This window comes from Terrapene carolina, unplaced genomic scaffold (genome assembly GCF_002925995.2).
Source record: "Terrapene carolina triunguis isolate 2854851 unplaced genomic scaffold, T_m_triunguis-2.0 Scaffold25, whole genome shotgun sequence".
In the NCBI taxonomy this organism is placed as follows: Eukaryota; Metazoa; Chordata; order Testudines; family Emydidae; genus Terrapene; species Terrapene triunguis.
In genome coordinates, this window is record NW_020664376.1 from 103015 (window position 1) to 118203 (window position 15189).

General features: G+C 38.0%; 1 protein-coding gene across 1 annotated transcript in view; it reads left to right on the top strand.

The window, feature by feature from the left end:
- Positions 1 to 14352, top strand: part of LOC113406302 (von Willebrand factor A domain-containing protein 3B-like) — a gene marked incomplete at its 5' end in the record, with an annotated part of 114741 nt that extends 100389 nt beyond the window's left edge. Inside the window, 6 exons of the mRNA XM_026650381.1 lie at positions 3958 to 4093; positions 8351 to 8463; positions 9606 to 9743; positions 10284 to 10381; positions 13409 to 13641; positions 14303 to 14352. Coding sequence (XP_026506166.1) covers positions 3958 to 4093; positions 8351 to 8463; positions 9606 to 9743; positions 10284 to 10381; positions 13409 to 13641; positions 14303 to 14307 — 723 coding nt within the window. The remainder of the gene's footprint in view (positions 1 to 3957; positions 4094 to 8350; positions 8464 to 9605; positions 9744 to 10283; positions 10382 to 13408; positions 13642 to 14302) is intronic.
- Between the last annotated feature and the right edge of the window lie 837 nt (positions 14353 to 15189).

The window sequence follows — 15189 nt, forward strand, 5'->3', positions numbered from 1 at the left end:
TTTTTGAAGGCCTTAATAACTTATACCCTTCAATAAAACACCCTATCCCATCTTGGGATTTGAATACAGTACTCTTGCAGTTGATGAGATCTCCCTTTGAGCTTTTTGGTAGCTGCGATTTATTTTGTCTATTAAGACTGTGTTTTTGACAGCCATTACATCTGCAAGATGTGCAAGTGAAGTATGTGCATTGATGGCTGACCCAGCATTCACAATTTTTCATAAAGACATGGTAGTTTTTTGTATGCACCATACATTTTTGCCTATAATGGTTTCAGTTTTTCATGTAAATCAGTCTATACTTTTGCTGGTTTTCTTTCCTAAACCTCATATTCATGATGGAGAGACTATACTACATACTCTAGTTGTTAGAAGGGCTTTAGCCTTTTATCTAGACAGGACCAAATAATTTAGACAATCTCATAAATTGTTCATTGCTTATGACAGAAAAACTAAAGGGAAAAGCTGTTTCTATACAAATGCTCTCTAGATGGGTTAGATTGTGTATTAAAGTCACTTTTGAATCAAAAAGGTGTCCTTTTTCAAGGAATTAGGACACATTCTGCTAGGGCAGTGTCTATGGCTTTTTCTAGGCATATTCCTTTAATAGAAATATGTAGAGTCGTAACCTGGACTTCTATCTATGTGTTTACTAAACACTATTCCTTAAACGTAGAATCTAGACCTGAAGCAAAATTTGGTAAAGCAGTTCTGCAATCCTTATTTAATTAGGTCTTTGTGTCCCATCATCCTGCTCGGGATACTGCTTATCAATCTATCCCATGAGTGGGAATATGCAGAGGACACTCAAAGAAAAAATGAAGGTTACTCGCTTGTAACAGAGCTTCTTCGAGATGTACCCTGTATATTCACACTCCCCGCCTGCCTCACCTCAGAGTGCTATTTATCAAAAAGTTTGGAGTTACAGGAGAAAGAACTAAGGCAGCTGGAGCTCCATGCCCTTTTTATACCCTTGCCTTGGAACATTCATTGTTCTGTGAGGGGAGTGTGAATATGCAGAGTCTGTTGCCCTGGAATGTGACATTCCTGCGTGTACCCCAGAACTTGACTGTACTGCAGTGAGCCATTTTGTATGCTCAGCCATTGCTAGCTGAAAACCAAACATCACATAGCTAGGAGTGATCTTAGGCCTTTGTAAAACAAGGTCAAATAGCTTTGCAGTTTATTAATCAAAATTAAAAATAAAAAAAAAAGTTATTTTAAAAAAGGTAAATAGCAACCTTTGTTTTAAGTGTCCCTAACATATTTTTATGTCTTAAAAATTCTAAAAATGTTTTAAAATAATAAATTTTTAAAATTAAAAAAATTAGTAACCCAGTAAAGGTTATTATGTTAACCCACTAGGAGTTATGTTATGTTATGTGTTTTGTTAAAGTAAGCTATAAAAAATTAGATAAGAGTAAATACCTCGAAGCAGTCCAAGGGAACCTTTCTTTGGGAAAAGAGCTGACATTTAAACTCCCTATCAGCTGGATGAAAAAAGGGTCCCTGCAAGTCCTGCTGGTAATTACTCAAAATCGTCTCAAACTGTGGATAACTATATCTAAAATGTCCTAAACCTATTGCTTTGGTTGTTTGTGCTTAATATTTAATAAATTGTAGTTTTAAATAAGAGCACGCTTACTTGTATTAATCATTATCAGACCGAAATTGCTGTGTTCCCAATAATTTATTCCTAAAACCGCCTAAAGTAAAACAGTTAAGTTACCACTGTTTTGGGTTCTGAAAACCCCAAATAACAGATTTGGTGAGCCAGTTGCCAGGAGTGATAGAGAGGAAGGGAATGATTAATACAAGTTGTTTGTTTGTTTTGTTTTGCAGTAGGTAAGGGAGGCAGTGGAACAGGGTCACAACCTATGAGTTGATTTATGGTCACATTCTGTTGTTGATTTAGGGCTCAGGCTGAAAAGCCTGGTTGAGTAAAAGGATGTCAGAAGGACAGGGAACATCTGACAAGAAACAAAAGCTGGAAATGGATTTGGATAACAGCTTGGCAGATTTCATGCAGGAGCATGATAATGTTTTTTTTGGAAGCCTGGGAGCTCTACCAGTCCTGGAGTGTTCTTGCAGTTCTGTAAGCAGATGGTAGTGATAAAGCAATTAAAGGCAGAAATAAAGAAGTTAAAAAAAATAAAATTTAGAAAGACACAGAAATATCCAGCCTGAGGGCAGCTCAGATAGTGGCATCGCAGAAGCAGGAATGCGACAGTGAGCGAGAGGGTAACAGGCTGGAGCAGAAAGTGTCTGGATTAAAACAACAAAAAATTGAGTGTGAATCTGCTGTTAGAGTCTTACTAAAGGATTCTCAGGATAAGACCCAGACAGATCATGGGGAATGTAAGAGACAAAGTTGTGCTCTCAGAGCCATGTTGAGAGAACAGAAAGGAATAGTGGTTGTGCTTCGTGGGAGTCATCCCCTAAGAAGGAGGGGTGAGTCAGAGGTGAATCTCTACTTGTATCCTCATTATGAGGATGAGAGGGATGGTACCTGTGAGCTTCCTTTTCCCTTGGACTCTTCTGGGCAGTCCGCGTATGGTCGCTTGCTTGAAAAACTGGAAGAGCTGTAGGCACCCATAGCCCCCACGGTAAGAAAGATTGATCCCCAAGAGGGTAACCAAGAGGTAGAAGAATGGGTAGAGGTTAGGCCCTTCACCCCGACCTGACTAGAGTGGCAGGAAAATTGGTTGGTCCGTTAACCCAGAGCACAGCCTTGGGATGGCTGGCAAGTAATCCACTGAACTCGTTGTGTATGTGTGTGTGCAGGTCTTAATATTAAAAATATACAATCTGCAAGGAGGGGAGAGTTGCCCCGGAATTTGACATTTCTGTGTGTACCCCAGCACTTGACAGTACTGCAGTCAGCCATTTTGTATGTGCAGCCATTGCTAGATAAAAAACAAACATCACATAGAAATAATCTTAAACCTTTGTAAAAGAAGGTCAAATACCTGCATATTTGCAGTTTATTAATTAAAATAAAAAATATAAAAAATTAAATAACCTTAATTTTAAATATCCCTAACATATGATAACTAAAAATACTGAAAATATCTTAAAATAATTTATTAAAATTTAAAAAATTAATAACCCAATAAAATTATATTTACCCACTAAAATCACTATAAATTATATATTTTATTAAAATTAACTATAAAAATTAAATAAAAATAAATATTTCAAAGCAGTCCACAAAAACTTTTCTTAAAAAAACAAACCTAACATCTAAACACCCCATTAGCTAAACAAACCAAAGCCCCTAAAAATCCCGCTAGCAATTACTCAAAACCATCTCAAACTGTAAGTAACTATATCTAAAATATTTTAAACCTATACATGCTTAATATCTAATAAATTATAGTTTTAAATAAAAGCACGCTTACTTGTATTAATTATTTATCAAACAAAAATTGCTGAGTTCCCATTAATTTTTTCCTAACACCACCTAAAATAAAACAGTTCAATTACCACTGTTTTGGGTTTTAAAAACCCTGGGTAAAAAGTCCATCTCAAAGAACCTTGGTTACAGGGGAGTAACCGTCATTTCCCCCTAACTTGTTCTTGGAAATAAATGAACTGTTTTTTGTTGAGATTTTCCAAAATACTTCATATAGAGGCAGACACACAGCATGGGAAATTTCAGATGGATAATTAAAGATTAGCAGTTTGTGAGCAGCTGAAAACAGGATCTTTCCATACAAAGTACTAGTTAGGCTTAATGATAGAAAGAGCTGGCAACAATGCCTATCATATAGTTCACCATATTCTCTGAAGACTCCCAGTACTTACAATCATCCAGTTTATTGTTGATTAGCAACAGTATTAATACATCTAATCCATAGCATGAAATTACATGACTGCTTAATTCATTCAAAAAGATAGACCTATGCTGATTGGGTTATCATTATGAGCAATATCTTTTTATCTTCCCAATTACAGAAACTTACAGAAGAGAATGTAAAGGCACAGTCTAAGAAAAGACAGAAAGGAAAAGTGTTTGAGACTCTCAAAGGCCAAAAGGTGATTGCAAGATCTGACGTCACAGGATTTTATTTTCCAGGTAAATTGTTTTTGTGTGTACTTCAAATGTTTTTTTTAAATCTTTAGAAAGATTGCTGAAAAAAGAGCAACATTTATCTAATCTCTTTCACCTGGTTCAGTTTTAATTTGATTTACTGTATATATTGTTGGATTTTTAATCTTTTCTCATCGTAATGCTTCTAGAAAGGTACAGAAAGCTCTGCAGTCACCCTACTGATAGGTCTATTTTTTTTAAGAAGAAAGTGGTGGGAAATGTTTTGGAATAAAATGGTGTACATTTTGAAATGGAAGACAGTGTCAATCTATTCCTTTTTCTTTCTAGGCTGGCTTATTTCCATTTAGGATTTAGCAAAGGCTGAGCCATCTGCTATATGCAGAATATTCACTAGATGTTTCTGTTGTGTTGTTGAGTTCTAAGTCAGAATATTTGTAGTATGAATTGGTATCCCATGATATGGTATTGGGGGAAAAAATCTAACTAATCCCATACCTTTTTTGTATGATTGACAAAGTATTCTAGGACAGTTTCTAATATCAGAGAACATCTCACAGGTAATTTGACATCATTGGAAGTCTGTTCTCAGGAGAGGTGCAAGAATTGAAAAGCTGGGGTGTTGAGGATCGAAGTGCATTGGCAAAACCTTGTGGGGAAGCTTGCTCTGTGCCTCTTTACACTACATCTGGCTCGTCAGCCAGTGCTGTTAGTTCCTCACATTCATGAACACTGAATCAGTTACAATTAAAACAAATTAAGGATATTCTAACAAATTAAGGATATTTATTGTTAGTACTGTTTCATGTACAGATAAAATATGGAGATAAGTTCATTGCTTTTGTTAGCTTGGCTTATTTTTTCTGTACTTTTTTGATTGCCTGATAACAGTTTTCAATTTAACAATCACAGGCTGAATTCTTTAATTTTACAGTTGGATCAGAAAACCATTTTGCTATTTATCTAGCTTTGTAGCTGTTAGTGTTGAGAATGGTCTGATGCTGCTGTGTATTCTTTTTCTGGTCACATAGTTGAAAGTTTCTCTATCCTATACCCAAATGCTAATTCAGTAAAACATCAAATGAGTGAAAGGTAAGTGGTTTAAAAGGAAGAATTTTTTCCTATCCTATCATGAATAAGACTGTACAGTATAAATTTACGGAGATATTCATTTACTATTTTTTCTCAGAATGCTATAATTCAAAACATAAGATAGATATTGCAGTTGGTACAGTAATAATGGTACAGTAATAACAGTGTACTGAATCTCTTTAGAATTTGGTATGCTACTTTTCACATATTGGACCAGATTTTCAGGGACGAGTACAATGGATGTGTTTGCAAAAGTGTCCTTAGAAAATCCTGCCATTACTTGAACCACATAGCTATTGTGCACACAATTTGGGTAATTGCCTGCCTAGCTGCTCATTGCACACTCTTTTGAATATTTGACCTTTTCATTAAATGAAATAACAAAATGCATGAGGATCTCTTGCATCATGTGCCAGACCCCAAATGACAGATACTATACACAGTGAGAATACTGCTGCATCATTTTACCCACATGCAGATAACTTATAATATTTTTAGGATCTCAAAATGAGTATTATAATCACCATTTTATAAATGAGCCTTTCTGTGTTTATTTCCTAAGTGATCTGTCAGGGTCACATGGGAAGTCAGCACCTTTAGAACTTAGTTCAAACTTCCAGTCATCTGTTCTAATCACTAGGCAATGCTGCTTCCCTAAAAATAATTATATTTACCTTTTCAGTAAAATTAATAATAACTTTAGTATCTCTGAACAAGCCCCACAAAAAAGGCAAACTTTATTTCTAATGGGAATGAACTATTTGCACATTCATCAAGGCTCCAATTCAGCAAGGTATTTAAGCATGTACCTAACTTTAAGCATGTGAGTAGTCCCATTGAAATCATCGGTGATGATGTTATTTTTATAGTTAAGTACTTTGCTGCATCAGGGTCCAAAGTAAAAGCTTCTATTAATCTTAGAATCTTTCTTTTCTTAGTAGTTATTCTGTACTTGCATTGTTTTAAAATAGTAATAATGTTGTTGTTGTCGTGTTTTTTTTAATGCATCTTCTAAGCTGTTCCCTTCTATGGGTCACCCAGTGTATGTCGTCTTCTCTATTTCTGCCTCTGACCCCTGTCCTCCAAACACAAGTCTGTGGGGAGCTTTCTTCTGATGATGAGTTTCATGAGATTGAGGGCTTGTTTGAAGTCCAGAAGAGGGGTTTTGTGAAAGATTTCTTTAAGGATGTGGTCCCCATTGAGTATGGGTTGTAACTCTTTCATGATATCCTGTATGGATTCCAGTGTGGGGTGGTAAGTGTCAACGAGAGGTTTTTTTTTTTTTCTGTATTGAAGCTGGTGGAGTGTCTTTCTTTGGTGAAGGTGGTTTTAAGTGTGTATCCCAGACATTTTCCTCAGCGCATATTCTGTGATATTTGAGGGCCTGACTGTAGATAACAGATCTTTTGGTGTGTTTGGGGTGGTTACTGGATCTGTGAAGGTAGGTGTGGCGATCCATGGGTTTCTTGTATATAGTAGTCTGTAGGGTTCTATTGTTGAAGCTGATCATGGTATCCATGCAGTTGATGCTGGTACGGTTGTGTTCTAGAGAGAGTTTGATGGATGCGTGGTGGTTGTTGAAGTTGTGATGGAAATCTATAAGGAAGTTTAGGTCGTTTGTCCAGAAGGTGAAAATATCATAAATGTGTATCAGGTATATCATTGGTTTCATGGTGCATTTGTCCAGAAATTCTTCCTCAAGGTGTCCCGTGAAGATGTTGGAATATTGGGGAGCCATCCTAATACCCATGGCTGTTCCCATGGTTTGGACAAAGTGTTTGTTGTTGAATGTAAAATTGCTACGGGTGAGGAGGATGAAATAGATGAGTGTAGCAATGTATTTGGGATGGATATCTGAGTGTTGTCCATTATCTTGTAAATATTTGAGGCAGGCATCAATGCCATCGTTCTGAAGGATGTTGGTGTATAGGGAGGTGACATCTATGGTGGCAAGCGTGGTGTTCTGAGGGAGGTGGTTAATGTTTTAAAGTTTCTGGAGGAAGTTGTTGTGTCCTGGAGGAAGCTGGCACTTTGTGCGTGAGTCATTGAAGATGGTTTCTATGAGTCTTGATATTCCTTCAATAAGAGTGCTATGGCCTGATATGATGGGTCTGCCTGGGTTCACTTGTTTGTATGTTTTGGGAAGCATGTAGAAGGTCCTGGAGTGGTGGGAAGAGGGGTTGTGGGGGATGAGGTTGTAGAGTTTCTTTTGGGGTTATTTGGGCAAGGATTTGATGATATCCTTAATTCCTAGGCGAATTGTGGTGTGGGGTCTTCTTTGAGTTCTTTATAGTAAGTGATGTTGGAGAGTTATCGGTTGGTTTTGTTGATGTAGTCATCACAGTTGAAAACTACAGTGACAGCACTCTTTGTCTGCTGGCTTGATCCCTATCTGGTGGTTGGATTTCAGGGACTGTATAGCTGTCATCTTGGTGGTTGAGCGATTGTAGTGGATTTCACAGTCAGTTTTTTCCCCAAAAGCAATCAATGTAATGATTAAGTGTGTTGTTTTGTCCATTGTGGAGTGTCTAGTCTGATGATTCTTTTTTCTTATGACTGTTGGTGGGGAGGTGGTGGTTGTGGGTGGTGGTGTCCTTATTGTAAAAGAATTCTTTGAGGAGGAGTCAGTGAAAGAATTCTTCAAGTTCTCCATGTGTTAGTATTGTATCAGGTTCTATGGTGGGGCAGAAGTTCAGTTCCTTGGAGAGTACAGATAATTCAGCTCCGGTAAGAGGTACTCTGGATATATTGATGACGTTGGGGTGTCATTTAGTGTCCATGTGGTGGGTCTTGGTGTCATGGTTTATCCTGGAGTTGAAGTTCAGTGGGTTGTGGAGTTGTTGTAGCTGGTTCCACTCTTTCTTTTTGTGTTGAATGGCTGTCAGCAGGTTTTGATAGTTGCTTTGGGTTTCTTACATGATCTCCAGGTGGGTTTCCTGTTTTCTTTTTCTTGTTTGCATAATTATTTTGCAGAACTCGGGCTTTATATTATAAATTCTTTGGGGGCAGTGACTTTCTTTTTGTGTGTGACTTGTACAGTACAATGTACATTGTCAGTGCCAGTGCAAATATTGTAGATTCTACTACAGGAAATATGGGGACATGTTACAGGCTACAGGATTTTTAGCCTTCTTATATATTGGTAAACATACTATATGTAATTTTAATATTATATTTTTCATGTTTTTCTCTTACTCTTTATCACAGTTCCTATCAGTTCCTCCCAGGCACTTGTTGACTTCAGCCATGGAGAGACACAGATTGTACCAATAAAGTTCATTATACCTGTCGGGGGTGCTATGCCTTGCCCATCACTGCAGGTGAAAAACTATTACTTTTTAAGGCAGCATATGTGCATCATTAACTTTATTCTGCAGTTCACATATGAGCACGATGATACGTAATAGTTTGATCATTTCTGTATTTTGGATAAATTTGTAAATGTTAAAGAAGATTCTCCATTCATAGAAATTTCCTTTGGTTCCATGCTATTTCCAGTATTTCTTCTGTTTGTCACTTGTTATTACATGATATGTGATAAGAGTTTAGAATCTTTGCTCTTTAAAATCACACATAGTATTTTTGGGCAGGTCACTCAGCACAAGTGGTCTTACTGTTTCCCAACAATACACATAATTAATTTACACTCACAGCATAGGAACCTAACAAACCCTTTTACTCACACTATAACTTACAGCAGGCTCTAGCCATTTATTTTTCATTGTATGTGCTTAATCCAACAAAAAAACCCTTTTACTAACCCCAAAGAACAATAATGAAAAAAAAATCATATTCCATTTCTGTATTTAAATTAGCTAGCTAATCATCTATCATCACAATTCTTCTTTCAAATGGGGCTTATTTTAGCAGAGACAGGGATGATGGGTACAAAAAGCAATGGTCTACCCTGCCTTGGTTACAATTAAAACCAGGGACTTGATTCTTTCCCTATATAATGTAAGGAACTCCTGCTGATATTAATAGTATGTCTCTGTATTCTGTGTGGAGAGTCCAATTCTGGAAGTGTCTGTCAGGTTTAATAGAAAGTTATAATCTTTCTATAGGGTTTTAAAAATCACCTTATATAATTCAATTAAAAATATATTCCTATTATAGAATTCCATGTGGTGTTTAAAAACATAAACAAAAATATAATTCTCTATTAAATTCTAAGGGATAAAGGGTTGGAATAATTTCTTTAGTAGCCTGTTAGCTTGATCCCTCTGAAATTTTGTAGGACGTTTCCATAGGATGCTGATTTAAGGCATGATCCTGTGAGGTGCTGATCCAGTGGGAGTTGAGAGTAGTCAGCACATGGCATGATTGGTACCTTTGTATTTTCCTCTAGTGTTCCATTTTAAGCCATTAGACTGGATTAGCATGTTGTTTTGTACAGTCAAACCGTCGTTTAAAACTGGTATGCTATGAAGCTCTTGCAACCTAATTCTTTTCTGGTACACAGGTTGGAGACTATGTATTCGCCAGAACTGGGACACAAACAGGAAATGATTATTATATGCCTGCTGTTGTTATAGCAACACCAAAAAGAGTTGAAGCAGATGATAAACTCTACACAGTTTTGAAGTACAACAATAAGAAAGTAAGTAGACCTGTGAAAGGATATGAAGTTTGCCATGGCATTATTATAATTCTGTTTTTGAGGAGGCAGAAATAACTGGCCTGGCTAAAGAGCACATTGTTCCATTCACCCTTCCAGCTGACCAAAATCAAATCAAATTTCAGAGCCAAGTAATGGGCCAACATAATGGACAAACTGATAAGGAGTGTAGACAAACATTACTCTACTCTCCGTAATCTATTTATTGGCTTTCACAGGCTCCAGACTGCAAATGTGAAGAATAAGGATTGTTTTTCATGGGATAAAATAAAACTATTTTTTTGTGTTTTGTTACCTTTGTTTGTTGGAGATTATTATGGTAATTTTATCTTTTTTTCTCATTGTGTATGATAAAGAAATTGTACTTATCATTAGGAAATTGTCATCTTGGTTTTTCAGATGTTTCTTACGGTTGCACCAAAATGCCTGGGTTTTTTTATGCGTTCCTTTATTCTTAACTGCTGTTTCTGAGGTTTAGAAGTCACTGATCTAAATTGAATGAATTTGATTGTGTTATTGCAGAAACACTGTATACGAAGTGGGCTTATTAAAATCAGCCAAACAAAGTATGCCTGTTCCTGCCGTTATATAAGAATGGCCCATATGGTGGATTGCCTGCTGTGAGTATGTTTGAACTGAAATATGTAAACTTTTGGTTATGTGCATTCTAAAATATAGGAGGGGAGAGAAGCATGTTTTGTATTCACTTTTGCTTTAGTTTTTCCATATCTAATACAATAACAAGTAGCTTTTTAAACTAGAACAGGGTTCATTCAGGTCGGGTGGTCCTGGACACATCACCATGTGTGTCTGATCCACTAAGTGTTTGGATGTGAAGGTTGTTAATTGTCTACTTCACGCTTTTGTTCCCTGGCAGGGAGCTGCACTGTATCAGATTGGTGGGAGGTGCTAGTTTGGTTCTTAATAACAGGAAGTTCGAAGTGAGAAAACGCTGGAAATTGGAGATAGTGTTAGTGATGGGCTGGTTTTTATTTTATTTTAAGATGTGTTTTGTGATATGAACTTGTGCTTCAAATTATGAAATGTATTTAGAGTACTCAGTGTCTTATTGGGCTTGAGTCTGGGGAATGGCTTGGAGAGGGTGAACTTATGTAGACCTCAGCTGATGTTTGCTGATTAGAATAGGATGTGAACTTATATTGGTTTCCAGGTAAATCTGTGTTTCTGTTTGGCCTTTACATAGCCTGAGCCATGAACCCATTTGAAGTATCCCTGAGAAGTGATAGATTTCAGAGTTTATTAGCAGGCCGTGTGTTGTGTGGTAGAAATCCTTCTTCTGGGCTTTAAGGTCGAGGCAGTAGCTCCTACTGTCCCCTCTCCAAAAAAGAGGGAACATGAAAGCCTTATGGAATATAATAAACCTGATTAATGAAGCAGGAGAGATTCCTTCTTTCCTATGGCTTCAGATATGTTTGGGGGAAAGTAGTTACCCTCATCAAAATCCAGCCAGAGAAAGAGGAGAAACCAAATAAATCAAAGTTCCCCACAAGCAGCGACATGTCCCTGCTGCTCCTAGGTGGAGGTGTGGCTAGGTGGCTCTGCACGCTGCCTCCGCCCACAGGTGCCGTCCCCACAGCTCCCATTGGCCGTGGTCAATGGCTATAGTAATCAAAAACACTTAACTCTTGTATATTTTTCATTCATAGATCTCAAAGCACTTTACAGAACAGATTAATATAATTATCCCCATTTACAGATGGGGAAACTGGCACAGAAAGGTGAAGTGACTTGCCTAACATCACCCAGATGGCTAGTGACAGAACCAAGAATAGAATTCAGGTCTTCTGAGTCCCAGTCCAGTGCTCTAACTAGTAAGCCACACTGCCTCCCTTAAGGCTGGTTGTTTGTCATGGATAAAAAGATCATGGATTCCACTCAAGAATCCTATGGAATTCTGTTTTGTCTTTCCCCGTAAACATCATTAATTCCATCCCTCTCTCCTTCACATCCACTAAGGGCAGGTCTTCACTACAGGGGGGGGGTCGATTTAAGATACGCAAATTCAGCTACGTGAATAGCGTAGCTGAATTCGACGTATCGGAGCCGACTTACCCCGCTGTGAGGACGGCGGCAAAATCGACCTCTGCGGCTCCCAGTCGACGGCGCTTACTCCCACCTCTGCTGGTGGAGTAAGAGCGTCGATTCGGGGATCGATTGTCGCGTCCCAACGAGACGCGATAATTCGATCCCCGAGAGATCGATTTCTACCCGCCGATTCAGGCGGGTAGTGTAGACCTAGCCTCAGTCATTCACTCTGAGTTGGCTGGCTGAGTTGGCTGGCTCAGTCATTAAGCCAGCCAGCCACAAGCACTCCTAAGCACCTCCATATTTTTGCTACTCACCACTCCTGTTTGCTTTGCTGTATTGAATTTTGCTTTTTAGATTAGGATGGGAAAAGAAAAGAAAATTATGTGCTGGCAATAATATTTGTTGTAGTCTTTGCTCTTCTTTCATGCTACTCATCTGTCCATCCTGCCTAAATAATCTATATTTTTCTATACGTATCTCTAATTCTGCTGCATTTTTAGTCTGTTTTATGAACGGGTTGGAGCCTGGCTTGATCTGTCTCTTGTGGTTGTGTTTTTTCCTCCTGCTTCTTGGTAATATATCTAGCTCTAAATGCAGTGCTTTTCATCAGTAGATCTCAAAGTGATTTACAAAAGAGAGCAGTATCATAATCCCCATTTTACAGATGGGGAAACTGAGGTGTATAGCAGTTGAGGAGACTTGTCCAGGTCACCCAGCAGATGAATAACAGAACAGGGCATTGAACCCAGATTTTCTGAGTCCTAGTCCAGTGTTCTATCCACTAGACAACACTGCCTCTTTGATAGCTGGGGCTTTACAGCTCTATAGAATTGTTTTCTCTATGATGGGAGAAGGTGGCCTCAGATGAACACAATTACTAGTGCAGAATTTTCCCCTTTTGCGAGTAAGCTCTCAGCTACAGTATTTTATTGTTTTCCATTCAGATATTTGTAAATGGAATAATGTTCTCATGGAAGTGTAACAGTTTCTCCCATATTATTTAACACTTTACTTTTATGTCATGTAGATATGCATCCTGTCCTCTTCCATGCACTGACTAACTTAATTCACCGATTGAATCGTAAAGATTCAACGCTGTCCATGACATTACTTTATATTCATCGCTTTTTGTAGTCTAGCACACAGTGTCTAATGAGTGTTTTCCTCTTTTATGAAAAACTGTGCATTAAAAATCATTAGACAGTTGTATTTCATTAGCTGCACGTTAATCAGTACTAATGCTGGCTGTGCCATTTGCATTGCTTGAATAAAGATTGTGTCAACATTTCTATTATAGTCCCCGTTTTCAGGGAGTTTAGTCAATCATGTGGTTCCTACCTGAAACTTGTTATGTGAGGCATTCTAAAAAGATCCGCACTGTGATGCTTAACTTCAGGCTCATTCTTCCAACTCTGGCGACTTCACAAGGCTACTGTCAGCACAATGAGTCTTTTTCTTATCAACACAGTGGGAGGTGGGGAAAGATGACATACAAAATGTTAAAATAATAAAATAAAGATGAATGTTTTGAAATAGCATGATATACCACATTTACACACACAGATGTATATCAGTGAATCTTCTCTTCTGATTTCTAGCCCAAATGTACAGGCTGAGAAATCCATCCAGAACTCATCTCCACAAGAAGAAGAAGAAAAGGGGGAAAAATTGAAAGAAGATGGGGGAAAAAAGAAGAAAAAAGGGAAAGTAGAAAGCAAAAAGCATCCCCGGGAGAAGACTTCAGACTCTGATGATCTTTTATTTATCTCCAGGAGGGAAGTGAAAAACAAAGAAATAAATTCACTGCCTAGTGACAAAGAGGCAACTGAAGGTAAAGAAGTGGGGAACAAATTATTTGATTCAAGTCATAAAATCATAAAGATTAGAGATGGAACTGACCTGTTGGGTCATTTAGTCCATTCCCCTGCCACTACAGAAAGGTCCCTGCAGTATATTTTCTGGAGGTTTGTTCAGTCTAGTTTCAAATGTTGCAAATGATGAAGTTTCCACCATTTTCATTGGGAGACTATTCCACAGACTAGCTAATCTCAGCATCAGGATGAGATTGCTTTCTTGATTTTTATCTATTTATACTAGTTATGTCCCTTGGTATCAGCCTTAAGCAAATTTCTCTACATCCTGGGTATTTACTTAGACCCTCCCGATATTTATTATGTTTACTCCTCAGTCATCATTAAGTCAAGCTATTTGTGTGTTGCTCTTCTGATCTTTCCTCATAAATCAGTACTCATCTTTTGTTGCTCTTGTGTCAATTCCATCCAGTTTGTCTACATCTGTCTCGTACTGAAGTAGCATGATACTGTAGTACTGCCCAGGTTTCTCACCATCCTTGTAGCAGCACAGCTTCCTCAGGAGCCACGTCATGACTGGCTCCCTGCCGGTAGATATCTCTGAACTCCCCAGTATTCCAGTGTGCAGAGGGTGAATGAACATGAGAACCCATTAACTCTTCTGTTACTAATTCCCTGCAGGTTGAAGGAAGGATGAATCTGAGGAGAGTGGCTATCACCTTGGCCCATCCCGGCAATGCCTTACCCAGATCTGCAGAGCCTTGGCCATCTGAGTCCCACAAAGGAGATTCTTCTAGGTGGCATGAGGTGGAACATGCTTAAGAGTCCCCTTTTTATGGCACCATTGGCTTTACCATTTTTTTTTGCATACCCCTTTGTGTCTCAGAGTGGATGGAAGTGTAGGAGAACCTCTGATATTCATACAGTTAATAAAGATGTTATATAAAACCGGTCCTTACACTGATCCCTACAGGATTTCTTTGAATGCATTCCCACAACTTGACACATTGTTGAGTATTGTTACTCTTTGTTTGCAGGTGTTCAGTCAGTTTTCAGTGTATATGATAGTGCTTATCATAGCCAAGAAAATTTGAATTAATTTTGCAAATAAAAATTTGTGAGCCAGTGTCAATATGTTACTAAATGCCAGACATACTGCATGTAGTTTATTCCATACATCCACTATTTATTTTAATGCTATTTAAATAAATAAATAAACAAATATGAAAAAATCCAAGTTTGCCTGGTATAATTTTTTTCTCGTGGGCCAGATCCTCATCTGGTGTAATCTGGCAGTTTACACTAGTTGACAGTCTGGTGCTATATGTGCTGCTTATTGAGATCCCATCTTTGCAACCCTCAGTCATACTGATGAGCACTTAGACAAATGCTCCTGTTTAAACCAGTTGGATTACTTGCATGAGTAAGTACTCAGCAACATGAGTGAGGATTGCAGAGCTGTGTCCTATGAATGCGTTGTTCCATTAATCTCTAGAGACTAGATTTTAAAGGCCTAAACTCCTGTTGATTTCCTAGGCACCTAGTGGGATTTTTAAAAGTGCTTATCT